Raw genomic sequence first — 15,413 nt, 5'->3', positions numbered from 1 at the left:
TGTGAATGAGAATGTTCTGGAAAGTGATTTTGTGGCTCTCTGTGATGGAACAACGAGGCGTCGCTCGTTGACCGACTGTAGGCGTCTGGTAGGGATGTAGGCTTGTAGGAGTGAGTGAAAGTAGGAGGGAGCTGAGCCTGTGATAGATCTGTAAGCAAGCGTCAATGCCTTGAACTTGATGCGAGCAGCGAGAGGTAGCCAGTGCAGAGAGATGAACAGAGGAGTGACGTGTGCCCTCTTGGGCTCGTTGAAGACAAGACGAGCTGCAGCATTCTGGATCATCTGTAGAGGTTTGGTTGCACATGCTGGAAGTCCTGCCAGAAGAGCATTACAGTAGTCAAGCCTAGAGATGACCAGGGCCTGGACAAGAAGTTGTGTTGCATGCTCAGTTAGGAAAGGCCTGATCTTCCTGATGTTGTGCAGTGCAAACCTACATGATCGAGCTGTCTTTGAAATGTGATCTGTGAAGGTCAGCTGGTCATCAAACGTTACAAATGACACGGCTGTTATTTAAAGTAGGAACGCGTCTAAATAAAATACAGATTTGTGTGAATGTAAAAATTTAAAATAAGCAGAGAATCGAAAATAGCCTTACCTTTAGTCAGATAGTGAACTGAACCACAGGAAAACTGGATATTAAGAAAAAACCACATCGTATCCATGTACTGACCACTTATCAGTGCAAAAGAGACTCAAAATACTCTGTTGATTTTGATCTTACATGTAAGTGTTGTACATCATTCGATCCTGTTAAGTGTCTATTTTTTCTTTGTGTATACTCACAATAAAAACAAAGTGTTGTGCTTTTCGCCAAATAAAGAAAAATAAACATGATGCGGGTCATTGTCTTCTCAGGTGTGAATCACATCATTATTCATGATCATTCACGCCCCCACACATATTGCCTTTCCAAACAAAAAGTGTCTTAGAAAATTTAAATCAATGTATTGTTTTATGTGAATGATAAGGCAGGATGATTTTCAGATAATTTTGAAGCAAAAACATTTTGAGGCGACAACATCCATTAGTCAAAAGTCTTATTGACACATATTTAGTATGTGTTTTGTGGCCTTATTTCAGAAACTTTAATTTTTATTTTTTTCAATAACCATGCATAAACATTATTCTCTCAAAAATACAAACATGTACATACATGTTGCTCACATATTATGGTAGTCATGTTTGTGCTAAATAGAGTATAATTACACCTTTGCCATTAATATGTTTATAAGCAACTGAAAAAAGTACAAATATCAGGGGATTTCAGAACACCTCAAGGACCCCAAAAACACCTCAGACCCCAGAGGGTTAACCAGCAAGCCAAACAAACAACACATACCTGCAAGGCGGAAGGGAGGCAAAAACCGGGACGGGCGGTCCACAGGCAGTGACGCACAAACGGTGCCTTAAAATTCCCCTAGTTATTCCCACTAAAGACATGTGATTGGACAACTTGCGCACCTTTTGCTTGTTAGAGAGCAAACACCACGCTCAATGCACCGTTTCCCCACTACACTGTCTTTTCTAATTCCTGTGATGTGGCCAGTTCAAATCTATTATTAAGATATTTGTCAAAGAATAAAAATATGAAATATAGAGACTCTAAAGAGACTTCTCTGAATATCTTATGTTGTTTTAAGGATTTTATAAATGTGTGTGTGTTCAGCCCAGCCAGACTCGAAGCAGCTGTGGTGATCGTGACAGCGGTGCTATGAACAGAACCACCTGCAGTATCAATCTACCAGTGTACCGCAGCGGCACCACGGTAAAACACACACACACACACACACACACACACACACACACACACACACACACACACACACAAACACACACACACACACACACACACACACACACACACACACACACACACACACACACACACACACACACACACACACACACACACACACACACACACACACACACACACACAGAGTCAGACAGACACACTGAAAAGACAGATAGACACACTAACAGACAAACAAACTGACACACAGACAAGCTCATTGTACATATAAAATCAGAAGTTTGTTTCAGTAGTCCCATATTCATCATTGTGACCAGTCTGTTTACAATGTCCAACCAACTACCAATGTAACATGTACATCTACAGATGTCTTTATACAGCAGGGGTGGGGAACGTCGGTCCTGGAGAGCCACTGTCCTGCAGAGTTTAGTTCCAACCCTAATCAAACACACCTGAACCAGCTAATCAATGTCTTTAGGATCATTGTAGCCGTTTCTCAATACCAAGTACGCAAAGTTCGGACTTGAGTCCTTGGTAGTTCGGACTGACAAGTTCGACTCAGGAGAACGAACTCCCGAGGACGGGAGGACACAAGTCCGATAATTCTGCAAATGGAACAGCGGCGTACTTGATAGCGTCACTCATGCAGCTCGCTCTGGCTACTCCGGTTATCTCTTTAGGCTACAAATAAAACGAAATATGTTACAAACCACCAATTTGCCTCTTTTCATTTTCATTTAAAAAAAAATCTTTAACATAATGGCCACACAAATGTGGTTCAGGAAACGCAATTGATTATCTTCACTGCATATTTACAACAACACGAAATATAAAGCACAACCCTGACTCTTTTTGTTTTCATTTTAAAAATATGATGAATAAAAAACATTATAATATTGATCATTAAAACGAATATTTAGCAAAAAGAGACAGGGTTGTGTCATATATGTATATACAGTGAAGAGAATAGGCAACATGCAGACTATATTGTAGGCTATAGGCTATGTTTTAAATATATAAAATAAAATGACATAACCTTTTTTGTTAAATGTCAGTTTTAATGATCAATAATAGCCATTCTAAAAGTATAAGTAGCCTAAAAGGTATAAGAAGCTATACAACAATAAAAAGCCAACGATTCAGTCAAACATGTCAGCTCTCGCTAAAACGTTAAATTTAAATAGACTAACGTTAAATAAAGCTATGAAACTTCACTTTGCTCTCAGCTAAAACGTTTTGCCAGGGAACAAATTATTCATTAATGAGACAAATAAAATAAATAAATCGCCTGTTGGATATACACAAGACGATTTATATCTCATGTTAGTTAAACCACTAGACTAGACATCCGAGCCACCGGCAAGTCAGCAGCACTAGCCGAGAGAGGCTGTTCTCGGCGGGGTACGAGCGCCGAGCGTCCGATTGCCTGGTTCTCAAAACTCCGAGAACGTCAGATCAAATTTTCAAATAGGCGCTATCTTTATAAATAAACCAAAGATTTGAGCTTTTTATAACTACATTCTCGCCTGAAATACTCTTAAAACTACATTTTGTGACACAATTATAGCAGTATTTTTAAATTACGCGGGGTTTCTCCTCTGCTATTGACGCTTGCTGGTTGGTGTGAGATGCATTCTGGGATACCTGGCTGTCTGAAGTCCGCACAAGTCACCTCTCGATGCATCCTCGGTAAAAGGGGCGGATCAAGAACACATCCGGGGATTCGAACTGGACTTGGCTAGATGTGAACTTTGAATTGGAACAGTACTAGGGCAGCGACTGATGACGTTTCACAAGTCCACAAGAACACAAGTACAGACAAGTTCGCATATTGAGAAACGGCTTAAGGCTACAATCAGATGAGTTTTTATCAGGGTTGGAGCTAAACTCTGCAGGACAGTGGCTCTCCAGGACCGACGTTCCCCACCCCTGTTATACAGTGTTTACATATACACTGAACAAAATTATAAATGCAGCACTTTTGTTTTTGCTCCTATTTTTCATGAGCTGAACTCAAAGATCCAAGACTTTTTCTATGTACACAAAAGGCCTATTTCTCTCAAATATTGTTCACAAATCTGTCTAAATCTGTGTTAGTGAGCACTTCTCCTTTGCCGAGATAATCCATCCACCTCACAGGTGTGGCATATCAAGATGCGGATTAGACAGCATGATTATTGCACAGGTGTGCCTTAGGCTGTCCACTATAAAAGGCCACTCTATAATGTGCAAATGAACAAATCATTTTGTTCAGTGTATATATAATGAATTTTCTCAATCATTCTCTTGCCAATGCTACCAACACCTGTGATTTCTACTGTCTTCTAGACTCAGTTTCTGGCAACCTTTCGTATGGCGAAATGGGATTACGACTGGTCCGACAGGATGGAGATGATGATCACCGCTAACAGGTGAATGAGGCTGAATTTGACAGATTTGTTTGTTTTCAGGGCTGTTTCATATCAGTAATGTTCAGCAGAGATGTGTGCTCACGATCCAGGTTATGAAGAATGATTTTAATGTTCAATCATGAGTAAATCCTGTATGTTTGTGCACAGTGATAACAATGGAAACATCAACGGTGCGGAGGTGAGGAGGAGCGTCCCGGTTCTGTTCGCTGTTGATCTGGCCATCAGTCTGTGAGTGGCATTTATTTAACTCCTTTTCTTCTGTTCACAGAACTCAACAAAGGACATTTAATTAAATTTTTTTGGCTTTGTCTGTTCATTTTTTCTCTCACTCGTTTTCTGTTTTAATGGCTTTATTGTAAAGACAAACAATGTTATTAACAGAAACCGGTTGTATTATCAGCAGTTATTACGCGGCTCTGTGGAATACTTGATTCTGATGGGTCAATCGCGTCATCCAGCAGTATCTTATTCCTCGATAACAACTGCTGAAAACAGAAACACAGGCTCATTCGGGTCACTGAAGTCAGTAGCGCTATACGCAAGTTTTGCTTTTGGTGAGCTAATAAAATATTAAAACTCAGTCGAATCAATATTTTGTGTACAGTTATTTAATTATGCCATCCAGTATCGTGGACTCGCTCTCTCTTGTTTCAAACAAACGCAGTGTAATAAGTGTTATGACTGTATACCGTATCTCTTAAATGTCCGTCTAGTTTGAATTTCCTGCTGAAACTGCTCTCTCCACAGAAGCTTTGCGTTTAAAGACCTAATAAAATATTAAGACTCAGATAAAATTTCGTGTCTAATTATTTACTTATGTGGCAAGTAGCCGTGTAAAAAGTGGGATAATGTACATTCAGCCGGTTGTTATCGCAGAATAAACCCCTTCAGGTGGATGCAAGACTGATCAAGTCAAGTCATCTTCATTTATATAGCGCTTTTAACAATGTAGATTGTTTCAAAGCAGCTTTACAGAGATAAACGTATAATTTAAGGTAACTTAAGGTAATTTAAGGTAAGGTAAGATTGTTTTGGCTTTATAGCAGTTCTTTAATAAAGTTATTTTCCAGCTAAAGTTAGTTTTGATTGATTCGCTTCTGTCGCAACGATCATTTATTATTAAATTAGGGGCCGCTAAGACGACACCATTCTCTCTACACAGACTTTAAACGCGATCCTGTGAGAAACGCTGATGGCGTTCACATGCGCATTAAGAACTGGTTCTATAGTTATGTGCGTTTGAATATATGTACGCAGGTTTGTAATTCCCTACAAGCCAAGCCTAAACAAAGTACTGGTGTTTCCTTATACATTTTGATACAGAATTTTATTTTATTTTATCAATTCGGGTTAGGTACGCGAAACGAATTTTCCCGACAACGCCTTATCTGTAGAGTGGTAGAGGGATCCTCCATAGGGAGAGACTAGTTGTCACTTCAGCACTGCGTTGTCATCGGTCCAGGCGAAGGTCCTTCATCAGATCTGGATATGGCCTGGATCCGGCAGGCTGCGGGAAAACCTCGGGATAAACAAAGACACTGAAATTAGATGCCATTCTTCTCATGATGTAACGAGTACATCAGGATTTATGGGAAGTGTTCCCGGTTCCGGCTGACCTAATCTATGCAGCCTAACATTAAATTATAGAAGTCTATAATGTATTATGTGTATGCTAGGTCAAAGAGATGTGTCTTTAATCTAGATTTGAACTGACAGAGTGTGTCTGCTTCCCGGACAATGGTAGGAAGGCTGTTCCAAAGTTTTGGTGCTAAATAGGAGAAGGATCTTCCGCCAGCAGTCGATTTTGATATTCTAGGTATTATCAACTGGCCGGAATTTTGAGATCGCAATAGACGTGAAGGACTATAATGCATTAAGAGCTCGCTCAAGTACTGCGGAGCTAAACCATTTAGTGCTTTGTAAGTAATCAGCAATATTTTAAAATTGATGCGATGTTTAATAGGGAGCCAATGCAGTTTTGACAGAACTGGGCTAATATGGTCATACTTCCTGGTTCTGGTAAGAACTCGAGCTGCTGCGTTTTGGACCAGCTGTAGTTTGTTTATTAAGCGTGCAGGGCAGCCACCCAGTAGAGCATTACAATAATCTAGCCTTGAGGTCATGAACGCATGAACTAATTGTTCCGCATTTGTCACTGAGAGCATATGACGTAATTTAGATATATTTTTAAGATGGAAGAATGCGGTTTTACAGATACTGGACACGTGACTTTCAAATGAAAGATTGGTATCAAAGAGCACACCCAGGTTCCTGACCGACGACGAAGACTTAACAGAGCAGCCATCAAGTGTTAGACAGTATTCTAGATTATTACGTGAGGAAGTTTTTTGTCCGATAATTAGAAACTCTGTTTTTTCAGAATTTAGAAGTAGGAAATTACAAGTCATCCAATTTTTTATATCCGCTATGCATTCCGTTAATTTTGTGAATTGATAAGTTTCGTTAGGTTGTGAAGAAATATACAGCTGAGTATCGTCAGCATAACAGTGGAAGCTAATGCCATGTTTCCTAATGATATCTCCTAATGGTAGCATGTACAGAGTGAACAGCAGTGGTCCTAGTACTGAGCCTTGTGGTACGCCATACTGAACTTGTGATCGATGAGACATCTCTTCATTTACTGCTACAAACTGATAACGGTCAGATAAGTGTGATTTAAACCATGCTAGTGCATTTCCCGTAATGCCAACATAGTTTTCTAGTCTATTTAAAAGAATGTTGTGGTCGATGGTGTCAAATGCAGCACTAAGATCGAGTAACACTAATAGAGAGACACAACCACGATCGGATGATAAGAGCAAATCATTTGTGACTCTAATGAGAGCTGTTTCGGTACTATGGTACGGTCTTAATCCTGACTGGAAATCCTCGCAGATATCATTTCTTTCTAGAAAGGAACACAGTTGTGAAGATACTGCCTTTTCTAATATCTTTGACAGAAAAGGTAGATTCGAGATTGGCCTGTAATTGACTAATTCTGTAGGATCAAGTTGCGTTTTTTTAACAAGCAGTTTAATCATGGCCTCCTTCCATGAAATGCGAAATACCTCTAGTTTTGTTTTCTTCCAGTTGCGCTCCATTTTTCTGGCTGCTCTCTTAAGGGCCCGAGTGTGCTCGTTGTACCACGGCGTTGGACTATTTTCTTTAATCTTCTTTAAGCGCAACGGAGCAACTGTGTCTAAAGTGCTGGAAAAGAGAGAGTAATATCGAGTTCTTCTAAGCTATCTGGGATGCTGTGATGATGAAACTGATCAGGAAGATTATTAATAAAGCAATCTTTAGTGGCAGAAGTGATGGGTCTCACATATTTGTAACACGGAGTCGGCTTTGCAGCTTTGGCTAAATGAAGTTTGCACGAGACTAGGTAATGATCTGAGATGTCATCGCTCTGCTGCAGAATTTCCACGGCATCAACATTTATTCCATGTGATAATATTAGATCTAGAGTATGATTACGATGATGAGTAGGTCCTGACACGTGTTGTCTAACTCCAATTGAGTTTACAATGTCTTTATTTTATTTTTTTGTCAATGTCAAGGTGATCAGCACATCCTTGAGTTGCACTGAGGTCAGACAGATCAAACCACCTGAGACAGTAGTTACTATGTCTGATTTCAAAGAAATTGATGGCAACATTTTGGAAGAAACCGTACAGCACCTTAAAACATCAACCTGCGCTCTTGACACACTTCCCACATCATTTTTCAAAAGTGTGTTAAACAGTTTAGAAGCAGATCTTCTAGAAGTGGTAAATGCCTCACTTCTCTCTGGGAGTTTTCCAAAGTTGTCAAGCCCCTCCTGAAAAAGAGCAATCTGGATAAGACCATATTAAGCAACTATAGACCGATCTCAAATCTTCCTTTCATAGGCAAGATCATTGAAAAAGTTGTCTTCAATCAGCTGAACAAATTCTTGAGCTTGAATGGATACTTTGACAATTTTCAATCTGGTTTCCGACCGCACCACAGCACAGAGACAGCGCTCATAAAGATATTAAACGATATTCGCTTAAATACTGATTCAGGCAAATTATCAGTGCTGGTACTACTCGACCTCAGTGCTGCATCTAACACTGTTGATCATAACATACTTCTTGACAGGCTGGAAAACTGGGTGGGGCTTTCTGGGATAGTCCTAAAATGGTTCAGGTCATACTTAGATGGGAGAGATTATTATGTGAGTATAGGAGACCATAAGTCTGAGTGGATATCCATGACATGCGGAGTCCCTCAAGGCTCAATTCTTGCGCCACTCCTGTTCAACCTGTATATGCTCCCAATGAGCCAAATAATGAGAAAGAACCAAATTGCTTACCACAGCTATGCAGACGACACACAGCTCTACTTAGCCCTATCGCCTAACGATTACAGCCCCATTGACTTCCTGTGCCAAAGCATTGACGAAGTTAACAGTTGGATGTGTCAAAACTTTCTTCAGTTAAACAAAGACAAAACTGAAGTCATTGCATTTGGAAACAAAGATGAAGTTCTCAAGGTGAATGCATACCTTCACTATAGGGGTCAAACAACTAAACATCAAGTCAGGAATCTTGGTGTGACACTAGAGTCAGACCTTAGTTTCAGTAGTCATGTCAAAGCAATAACTAAATCAGCATACTATCATCTGAAAAATATTGCAAGAATTAGATGCTTTGTTTCCAGACAAGACTTAGAGAAACTTGTGCATGCTTTCATCACCAGCAGGGTGGATTATTGTAATGGACTCCTCACTGGCCTTCCCAAAAAGACCATAAGACAGTTGCAGCTCATACAGAACGCTGCCGCCAGGATTCTGAGCAGAACCAGACAATATGAACACATCACACCAGTCCTCAGGTCTTTACACTGGCTCCCAGTTACATTTAGGATTGATTTTAAAGTATTATTACTGGTATATAAATCATTCAATGGCCTAGGACCTCAATACATTGCAGATATGCTCACTGAATATAAGCCCAACAGATCACTCAGGTCATTAGGATCATATCAGCTAGAAATACCAAGGGTTCACTCTAAGCATGGCGAGTCCGCTTTTAGCTATTATGCCAGCCGCAGCTGGAACCAGCTTCCAGAGGAGATCAGACGTGCTCCTACAGTAGTCACATTCAAATCCAGACTCAAAACACTTCTGTTTAACTATGCATTTAATGAATGAGCACTGTGCCAATGTTCGTCCGACTGTTTGTACTGTACTGTATTTTATTTTTAATTCTTCTTAACTGTTTTAATTATTCTTATTTCTTTTTATTATTTTAATTTCTTCTATGTAAAGCACTTTGAATTGCCATTGTGTATGAAATGTGCTATATAAATAAACTTGCCTTGCCTTGCCTTATCGATGTGTATATTAAAATCACCAACAATTAGTGCTTTATCTGCAGTCAATACTAACTCTGATAGAAAGTCCGCAAATTCTTTGATAAAGTCTGTATGGTGCCCTGGTGGCCTGTATACAGTAGCCAGCACAAATCTCAAACGTGATTTATCGTTTATACTATATATTTTTACATTAAGCACCAACGCTTCAAAAGAATTATATTTAAAACTTGATTTCTTAGTGGTTTTGAAAATATTACTATAAACCCCTGATCACCCTGTTAGGGGTTTATTCTGAGATAACCGTCTGGATGTACATTATCCCTTACTTAACACACTAAGGGCCCTATTTTAACGATCTAAGTGCATGGTCTAAAGCGCACGGCGCAAGTTCACTTAGGGTGTGTCCGAATCCTCTTTTGCTAGTTTAATGACAGGAAAAATGGCCGGCGCTCCCGGCTCATGGTCTAAAAAGGGGTGTCCCTATTCTCTTAATGAGTCATGGGTGTGTTTTGGGCATAACTTGAAATAAACCAATCAGAGTCTCAACTCCCATTCTCTTTAAATGCCAGTTGCGCTCGCGCCATGGCAGATTTGCTATTTACATGACGGAATTTGATAGTGGAAAGACCGAAGCCGTCTCCAGAGCGCAAACGGATCTGCTCGTGCGCAAGCAGACCATCTACGGGTTCACCATATCTTTATGGACACAATAATAATCTTTTACATTGTAATCCTTTTATTTAAAATATTTGGCATGGTTGTGTGCTGCTGCATGTCCCTGTGTGTGTAATAAGCAGAGTGTGTGTTTAATAGGCAGAGTGTGTGTGTAATAAGCAGAGTGTGTGTTTAATAGGCAGAGTGTGTGTGTAATAAGCAGAGTGTGTGTTTAATAGGCAGAGTGTGTGTGTAATAAGCAGAGTGTGTGTTTAATAGGCAGAGTGTGTGTGTAATAAGCAGAGTGTGTGTTTAATAGGCAGAGTGTGTGTGTAATAAGCAGAGTGTGTGTTTAATAGGCAGAGTGTGTGTGTAATAAGCAGAGTGTACGCGCGTTGTGGACCTGCCACATAAAAAAAAAAAAATGCAAATGCATTTGCTATTTAAACAACGTAGCGCAGGACGTGAAAATGAAAACTACGTCGGGCTGAAACTAGCAAAACACACTTGCGACGTGCTTGGCGCTGCATTGCGCCGGGTGTATGATAGGGCCCTAAGACAGTAACAATAAATTAAAATAAAAGAAAACCATATGATTGACTGAGAAGTTATTGAGTTATTGTGTGTTTGTCAGAGCGGCTGAAGAATCTGTGACATATCTGAACTTCTCTCTGGAGGACAGAGGTCCAAAACGTCTCAACATCGTCTACAAGGTCAGAGAGTCAAGCACACATCTACAGCTTCATCGTGTTGTTTTTGGGCTTCTCGTGATCAGATTGCTGTGTGTGTGTGTGTCTGTGTCCACAGGTGGAGAATCTGGGTCTTAAAGGTCTGTCGGTGTCGCTCGAGCTCACCCTGCCCTGTCAAACTACACATGTGATTTTAACTCCTCAGAGCTTCAGCATGCAGGAGGTGCGTCACTCGTTCATCAGCTCATACCATCAGACCAGCATGTGTTCTGCTGAATAAACATCTTCTGTTCTTCTCTACAGAACTCAGAGCCGTGTGGATTCATCAAACCGCAGGTAAGAGATCATAGACCCTTTTACAGCTGCTGTTGAAGTGATCGTTCACCCCAAAACACGACCGTTCTGTCATCATTTACTCACTCTCATGTCATTCAAACCTGTATGACTTTCTTTCTTTTTTTTTTTTTGATGTTTTGAACTTGTGTTTAAACAACAGTGCAGCCCAAAAACACATTTCTTAAAATATCTTCTATGTTCCTCTGAAGAAAGAAAGAAAGAAAGGTTTTGAACAACATGAGGCACAGTAAACGCATCTTCTGTCTGCTGGATTCATCTCTGTTTAGTTCCGTTGATTCTCTGGTTCATTGGTGTCAGTGTTTCAGTTCTCAGTGTTGTGTCGATGTTTCAGGACGGTCACTGCGGGAAGTTCGAGTGTGGTCAGTTTGATCTGCAGAAAGCTTCAGTAGTTCACTTCATCCTGACGGCAGACGCAGCTCTCCAGAACGTGAAGGAATACGAGAGCGTGAGTGACGAACACAGACAAACACCAGTTTAAGATGGACTAACTGTGGCGGAAGACTAAACTTGTAGTCCATTATAACATCTACAAAGACAGCCTTCATGCTTTCAATATGGAACTAGGCAAAGCTAGACAGACTTTCTTCTCAAATATTATAAACAGCAATTTAAACAACACACGCACTCTTTTTGCTACTGTAGACAGACTGACAAACCCCCCAAGCCAGATTCCCAGTGAAATGCTCTCAGAGAACAAGTGCAGTGAGTTTGCTTCTTTCTTCTCTGAGAAAATCAATAATATCAGAAAGATGATCAGCACATCCTTGAGTTGCACTGGGGTCAGACAGATCAGACCACCTGAGAAAGTAGTTACTATGTCTGATTTCAAAGAAATTGATGGCAAAATTTTGGAAGAAACTGTACAGCACCTTAAAACATCAACATGCGCTCTTGACACACTTCCCACATCATTTTTCAAAAGTGTGTTAAACAGTTTAGAAGCAGATCTCCTAGAAGTGGTAAATGTCTCACTTCTCTCTGGGAGTTTTCCAAACTCCCTGAAAACTGCTGATGTCAAGCCCCTCCTGAAAAAGAGCAATCTGGATAAGACCATATTAAGCAACTATAGGCCGATCTCAAATCTTCCTTTCATAGGCAAGATCATTGAAAAAGTTGTCTTCAATCAGCTGAACAAATTCTTAAGCTCGAATGGATACTTTGACAATTTTCAATCTGGTTTCCGACCGCACCACAGCACAGAGACAGCGCTCATAAAGATAATAAACGATATTCGCTTAAATACTGATTCAGGCAAATTATCAGTGCTGGTACTACTCGACCTCAGTGCTGCATCTAACACTGTCGATCATAACATACTTCTTGACAGGCTGGAAAACTGGGTGGGGCTTTCTGGGATAGTCCTAAAATGGTTCAGGTCATACTTAGATGGGAGAGGTTATTATGTGAGTATAGGAGACCATAAGTCTGAGTGGACATCCATGACATGCGGAGTACCTCAAGGCTCAATTCTTGCGCCACTCCTGTTCAACCTGTATATGCTCCCAATGAGCCAAATAATGAGAAAGAACCAAATTGCTTACCACAGCTATGCAGACGACACACAGCTCTACTTAGCCCTATCGCCTAACGATTACAGCCCCATTGACTCCCTGTGCCAATGCAATGATGAAGTCAACAGTTGGATGTGTCAAAACTTTCTTCAGTTAAACAAAGACAAAACTGAAGTCATTGCGTCTGGAAACAAAGATGAAGTTCTCAAGGTGAACGCATACCTTCACTCTAGGGGTCAAACAACTAAACATCAAGTCAGGAATCTTGGTGTGACACTAGAGTCAGACCTTAGTTTCAGTAGTCATATCAAAGCAATAACTAAATCAGCATACTATCATCTGAAAAATATTGCAAGAATTAGATGCTTTGTTTCCAGACAAGACTTAGAGAAACTTGTGCATGTTTTCATCACCAGCAGGGTGGATTACTGTAATGGACTCCTCACTGGCATTCCCAAAAAGCCCATAAGACAGTTGCAGCTCATACAGAACGCTGCCGCCAGGATTCTGAGCAGAACCAGAAAATATGAACATATCACACCAGTCCTCAGGTCTTTACACTGGCTCCCAGTTAAATTTAGGATTGATTTTAAAGTATTATTACTGGTATATAAATCATTCAATGGCCTAGGACCTCAATACATTGCAGATATGCTAACTGAATATAAACCCAACAGATCACTCAGATCACTAGGATCATATCAGCTAGAAATACCAAGGGTTCACTCTAAGCATGGCGAGTCCGCTTTTAGCTATTATGCCAGCCGCAACTGGAACCAGCTTCCAGAGGAGATCAGATGTGCTCCTACAGTAGTCACATTCAAATCCAGACTCAAAACACTTCTGTTTAGCTGTGCATTTACTGAATGAGCACTGTGCCAATATTCGTCCGACTGTTTGTACTGTATTTTATATTATTTTTCTAAACTGTTTTAATTATTCTTATTTCTTTTATTATTTTAATTTCTTCTATGTAAAGCACTTTGAATTGCCATTGTGTATGAAATGTGCTATAAACTTGCCTTGCCTTGCCTTGCCTTGCCTAACTCTGAAATCAGACTCTGTTTCTTCTGCTGTAGAAACACTCCATCCTCGAGTTCAGAGAGGATTCTGCCTTGGACATCAGTGCCGAGCTCCACTACAACAGAAGCCGCTACAACCAGACGTCCACCGGCCTGAAGGTGATGAGTGAAAGAAATCTGTACCTTTGCCGTAACTGATGTTGTGCTTGTGCTGATCAGCGCGTGATTGTCAGTGTCGGCCTGAACTCACACCACAGACCTGCAGGAGTCCATGACTGACCTCACTCTTACAGTATTACAGATACAGACACTGTTCTGAGTTTCTCTCTGTTCCTCTCAGATTGCAGTGAAGGCGGAGTTTGTCGTTCCACCCAGTGAAATGCATATTGTCGGCTCTATCGTAGGGGGCGGGGTCATCCTGCTCATTATCATATTGATCCTGCTTCTGAAGGTAAGAACCAATCAGATCACCTCACACTTGATTTCATCATTCACCTCGTAAAAGTCTCAAGCTAATCTGTTCATCTGTGTTTGTGTGTAGAGTGGGTTTTATAAGCGAATGCGTCCCAAAGATATTTTCGAAGAGGATAAACTGCAGTTGAAAACACACTTTCTTCTCAATGCTAAAGAAACGGAGGAGTCAGTGAGAATGGAGTGAGAGAGACGAATCCCAGACCTGAACTTCCAAACACTTACTTTTGATCATTTACTTTTGTTGTGCTGAAAATAAAGATGTTTGTTTGGAAGGAGCTGAAGACTCTTTCATTGTTAACGATGTATGCTCTGTTGTATGATAATGTTTTCTTGAGGCTCATTGGGTGTTTAGTAGGTTTAGTTTAATGATCTTAAACTTTTGTTGTAATAACTGGCCCTCATCTCGTTATTTGGAATATTAATATTTTTAAAAGAAGAGCAATGAATAATCAATCAGAGAACAAATAAATTATGATTAAAATGTGATTTTAGTGACTTTTATAAGCTTCAATAGGTTCCTATTAAAGACACCTACGTTTTAGACACTTCTTTGTTGATTCTTTTGTTATACCCATTAAAATCCAAGAACATTGATCATGGTTTGTTTATTAATCTTGAATATTACAATCATCAAAATAAACTGATGTAAATAAATATTTAAAATAAAAATACAAATCAATGCAAACTGTAGCACTAAATGCGCTAAAAAGGAGAAAGAAGGCAGAGGTCTGCAATCCTCTACTTTACGGGACAAGTTCTGAATTGCTGAGTGCGGATGTGGAGGTGAAGATACTGATATGTGCACAGGTAACGGGAGAAAGAAATGACTTGTGGGCTCCCGCTGTCACGATTATGATCAGTTAGTTTCGGTTTCATTTATCTTCAGGCACCTGTCTAATCTGTTCTCAGTTTCCCACCACTTGTTTGTATCCTAGGTTACATTACGTTCTAGTTTGTCACTTTGGTTACTCATCAGTTCACTCGTTTGTAACACCTGTGTTTATCTAATCATCTTTGTTTCTGTGGACACCCTGTGGACCTTAAATATGATTTTATTGGATTGGGCCGAGATTGGATTTTATTCGATTGAACTCTCACCAACCCCGTGACTTACCAGACATAACGGACGGGACATGGAGGGAGGCCATCCTGACCGAGACTAAACCCCAAAGAAAGTCTGACCAGGTATGTGAGCCGGCTAC

General features: G+C 40.3%; 1 protein-coding gene across 4 annotated transcripts in view; it reads left to right on the top strand.

Moving 5' to 3' along the window:
- The window catches only part of LOC308687557 (integrin alpha-L-like), a 78,369-nt gene extending 63,563 nt beyond the window's left edge, over positions 1 to 14,806 (top strand). For all 4 annotated transcript variants that reach the window (XM_081360166.1, XM_081360167.1, XM_081360168.1 and 1 more), the window contains 10 exons: positions 1,667 to 1,765; positions 4,082 to 4,164; positions 4,312 to 4,392; positions 10,793 to 10,871; positions 10,966 to 11,070; positions 11,151 to 11,183; positions 11,536 to 11,649; positions 13,795 to 13,896; positions 14,078 to 14,188; positions 14,279 to 14,806. In XM_081360166.1, the coding sequence (XP_081216292.1) occupies positions 1,667 to 1,765; positions 4,082 to 4,164; positions 4,312 to 4,392; positions 10,793 to 10,871; positions 10,966 to 11,070; positions 11,151 to 11,183; positions 11,536 to 11,649; positions 13,795 to 13,896; positions 14,078 to 14,188; positions 14,279 to 14,395 (924 nt within the window). In that variant the 3' untranslated portion in view covers positions 14,396 to 14,806. The remainder of the gene's footprint in view (positions 1 to 1,666; positions 1,766 to 4,081; positions 4,165 to 4,311; positions 4,393 to 10,792; positions 10,872 to 10,965; positions 11,071 to 11,150; positions 11,184 to 11,535; positions 11,650 to 13,794; positions 13,897 to 14,077; positions 14,189 to 14,278) is intronic.
- The last annotated feature ends 607 nt before the right edge of the window (positions 14,807 to 15,413 follow it).

The sequence above is a fragment of the Scardinius erythrophthalmus genome, assembly GCF_964197995.2.
Source record: "Scardinius erythrophthalmus genome assembly, chromosome: 3".
NCBI lineage: Eukaryota > Metazoa > Chordata > Actinopteri > Cypriniformes > Leuciscidae > Scardinius > Scardinius erythrophthalmus.
This window is presented reverse-complemented; position numbering and strand designations above follow the sequence as displayed.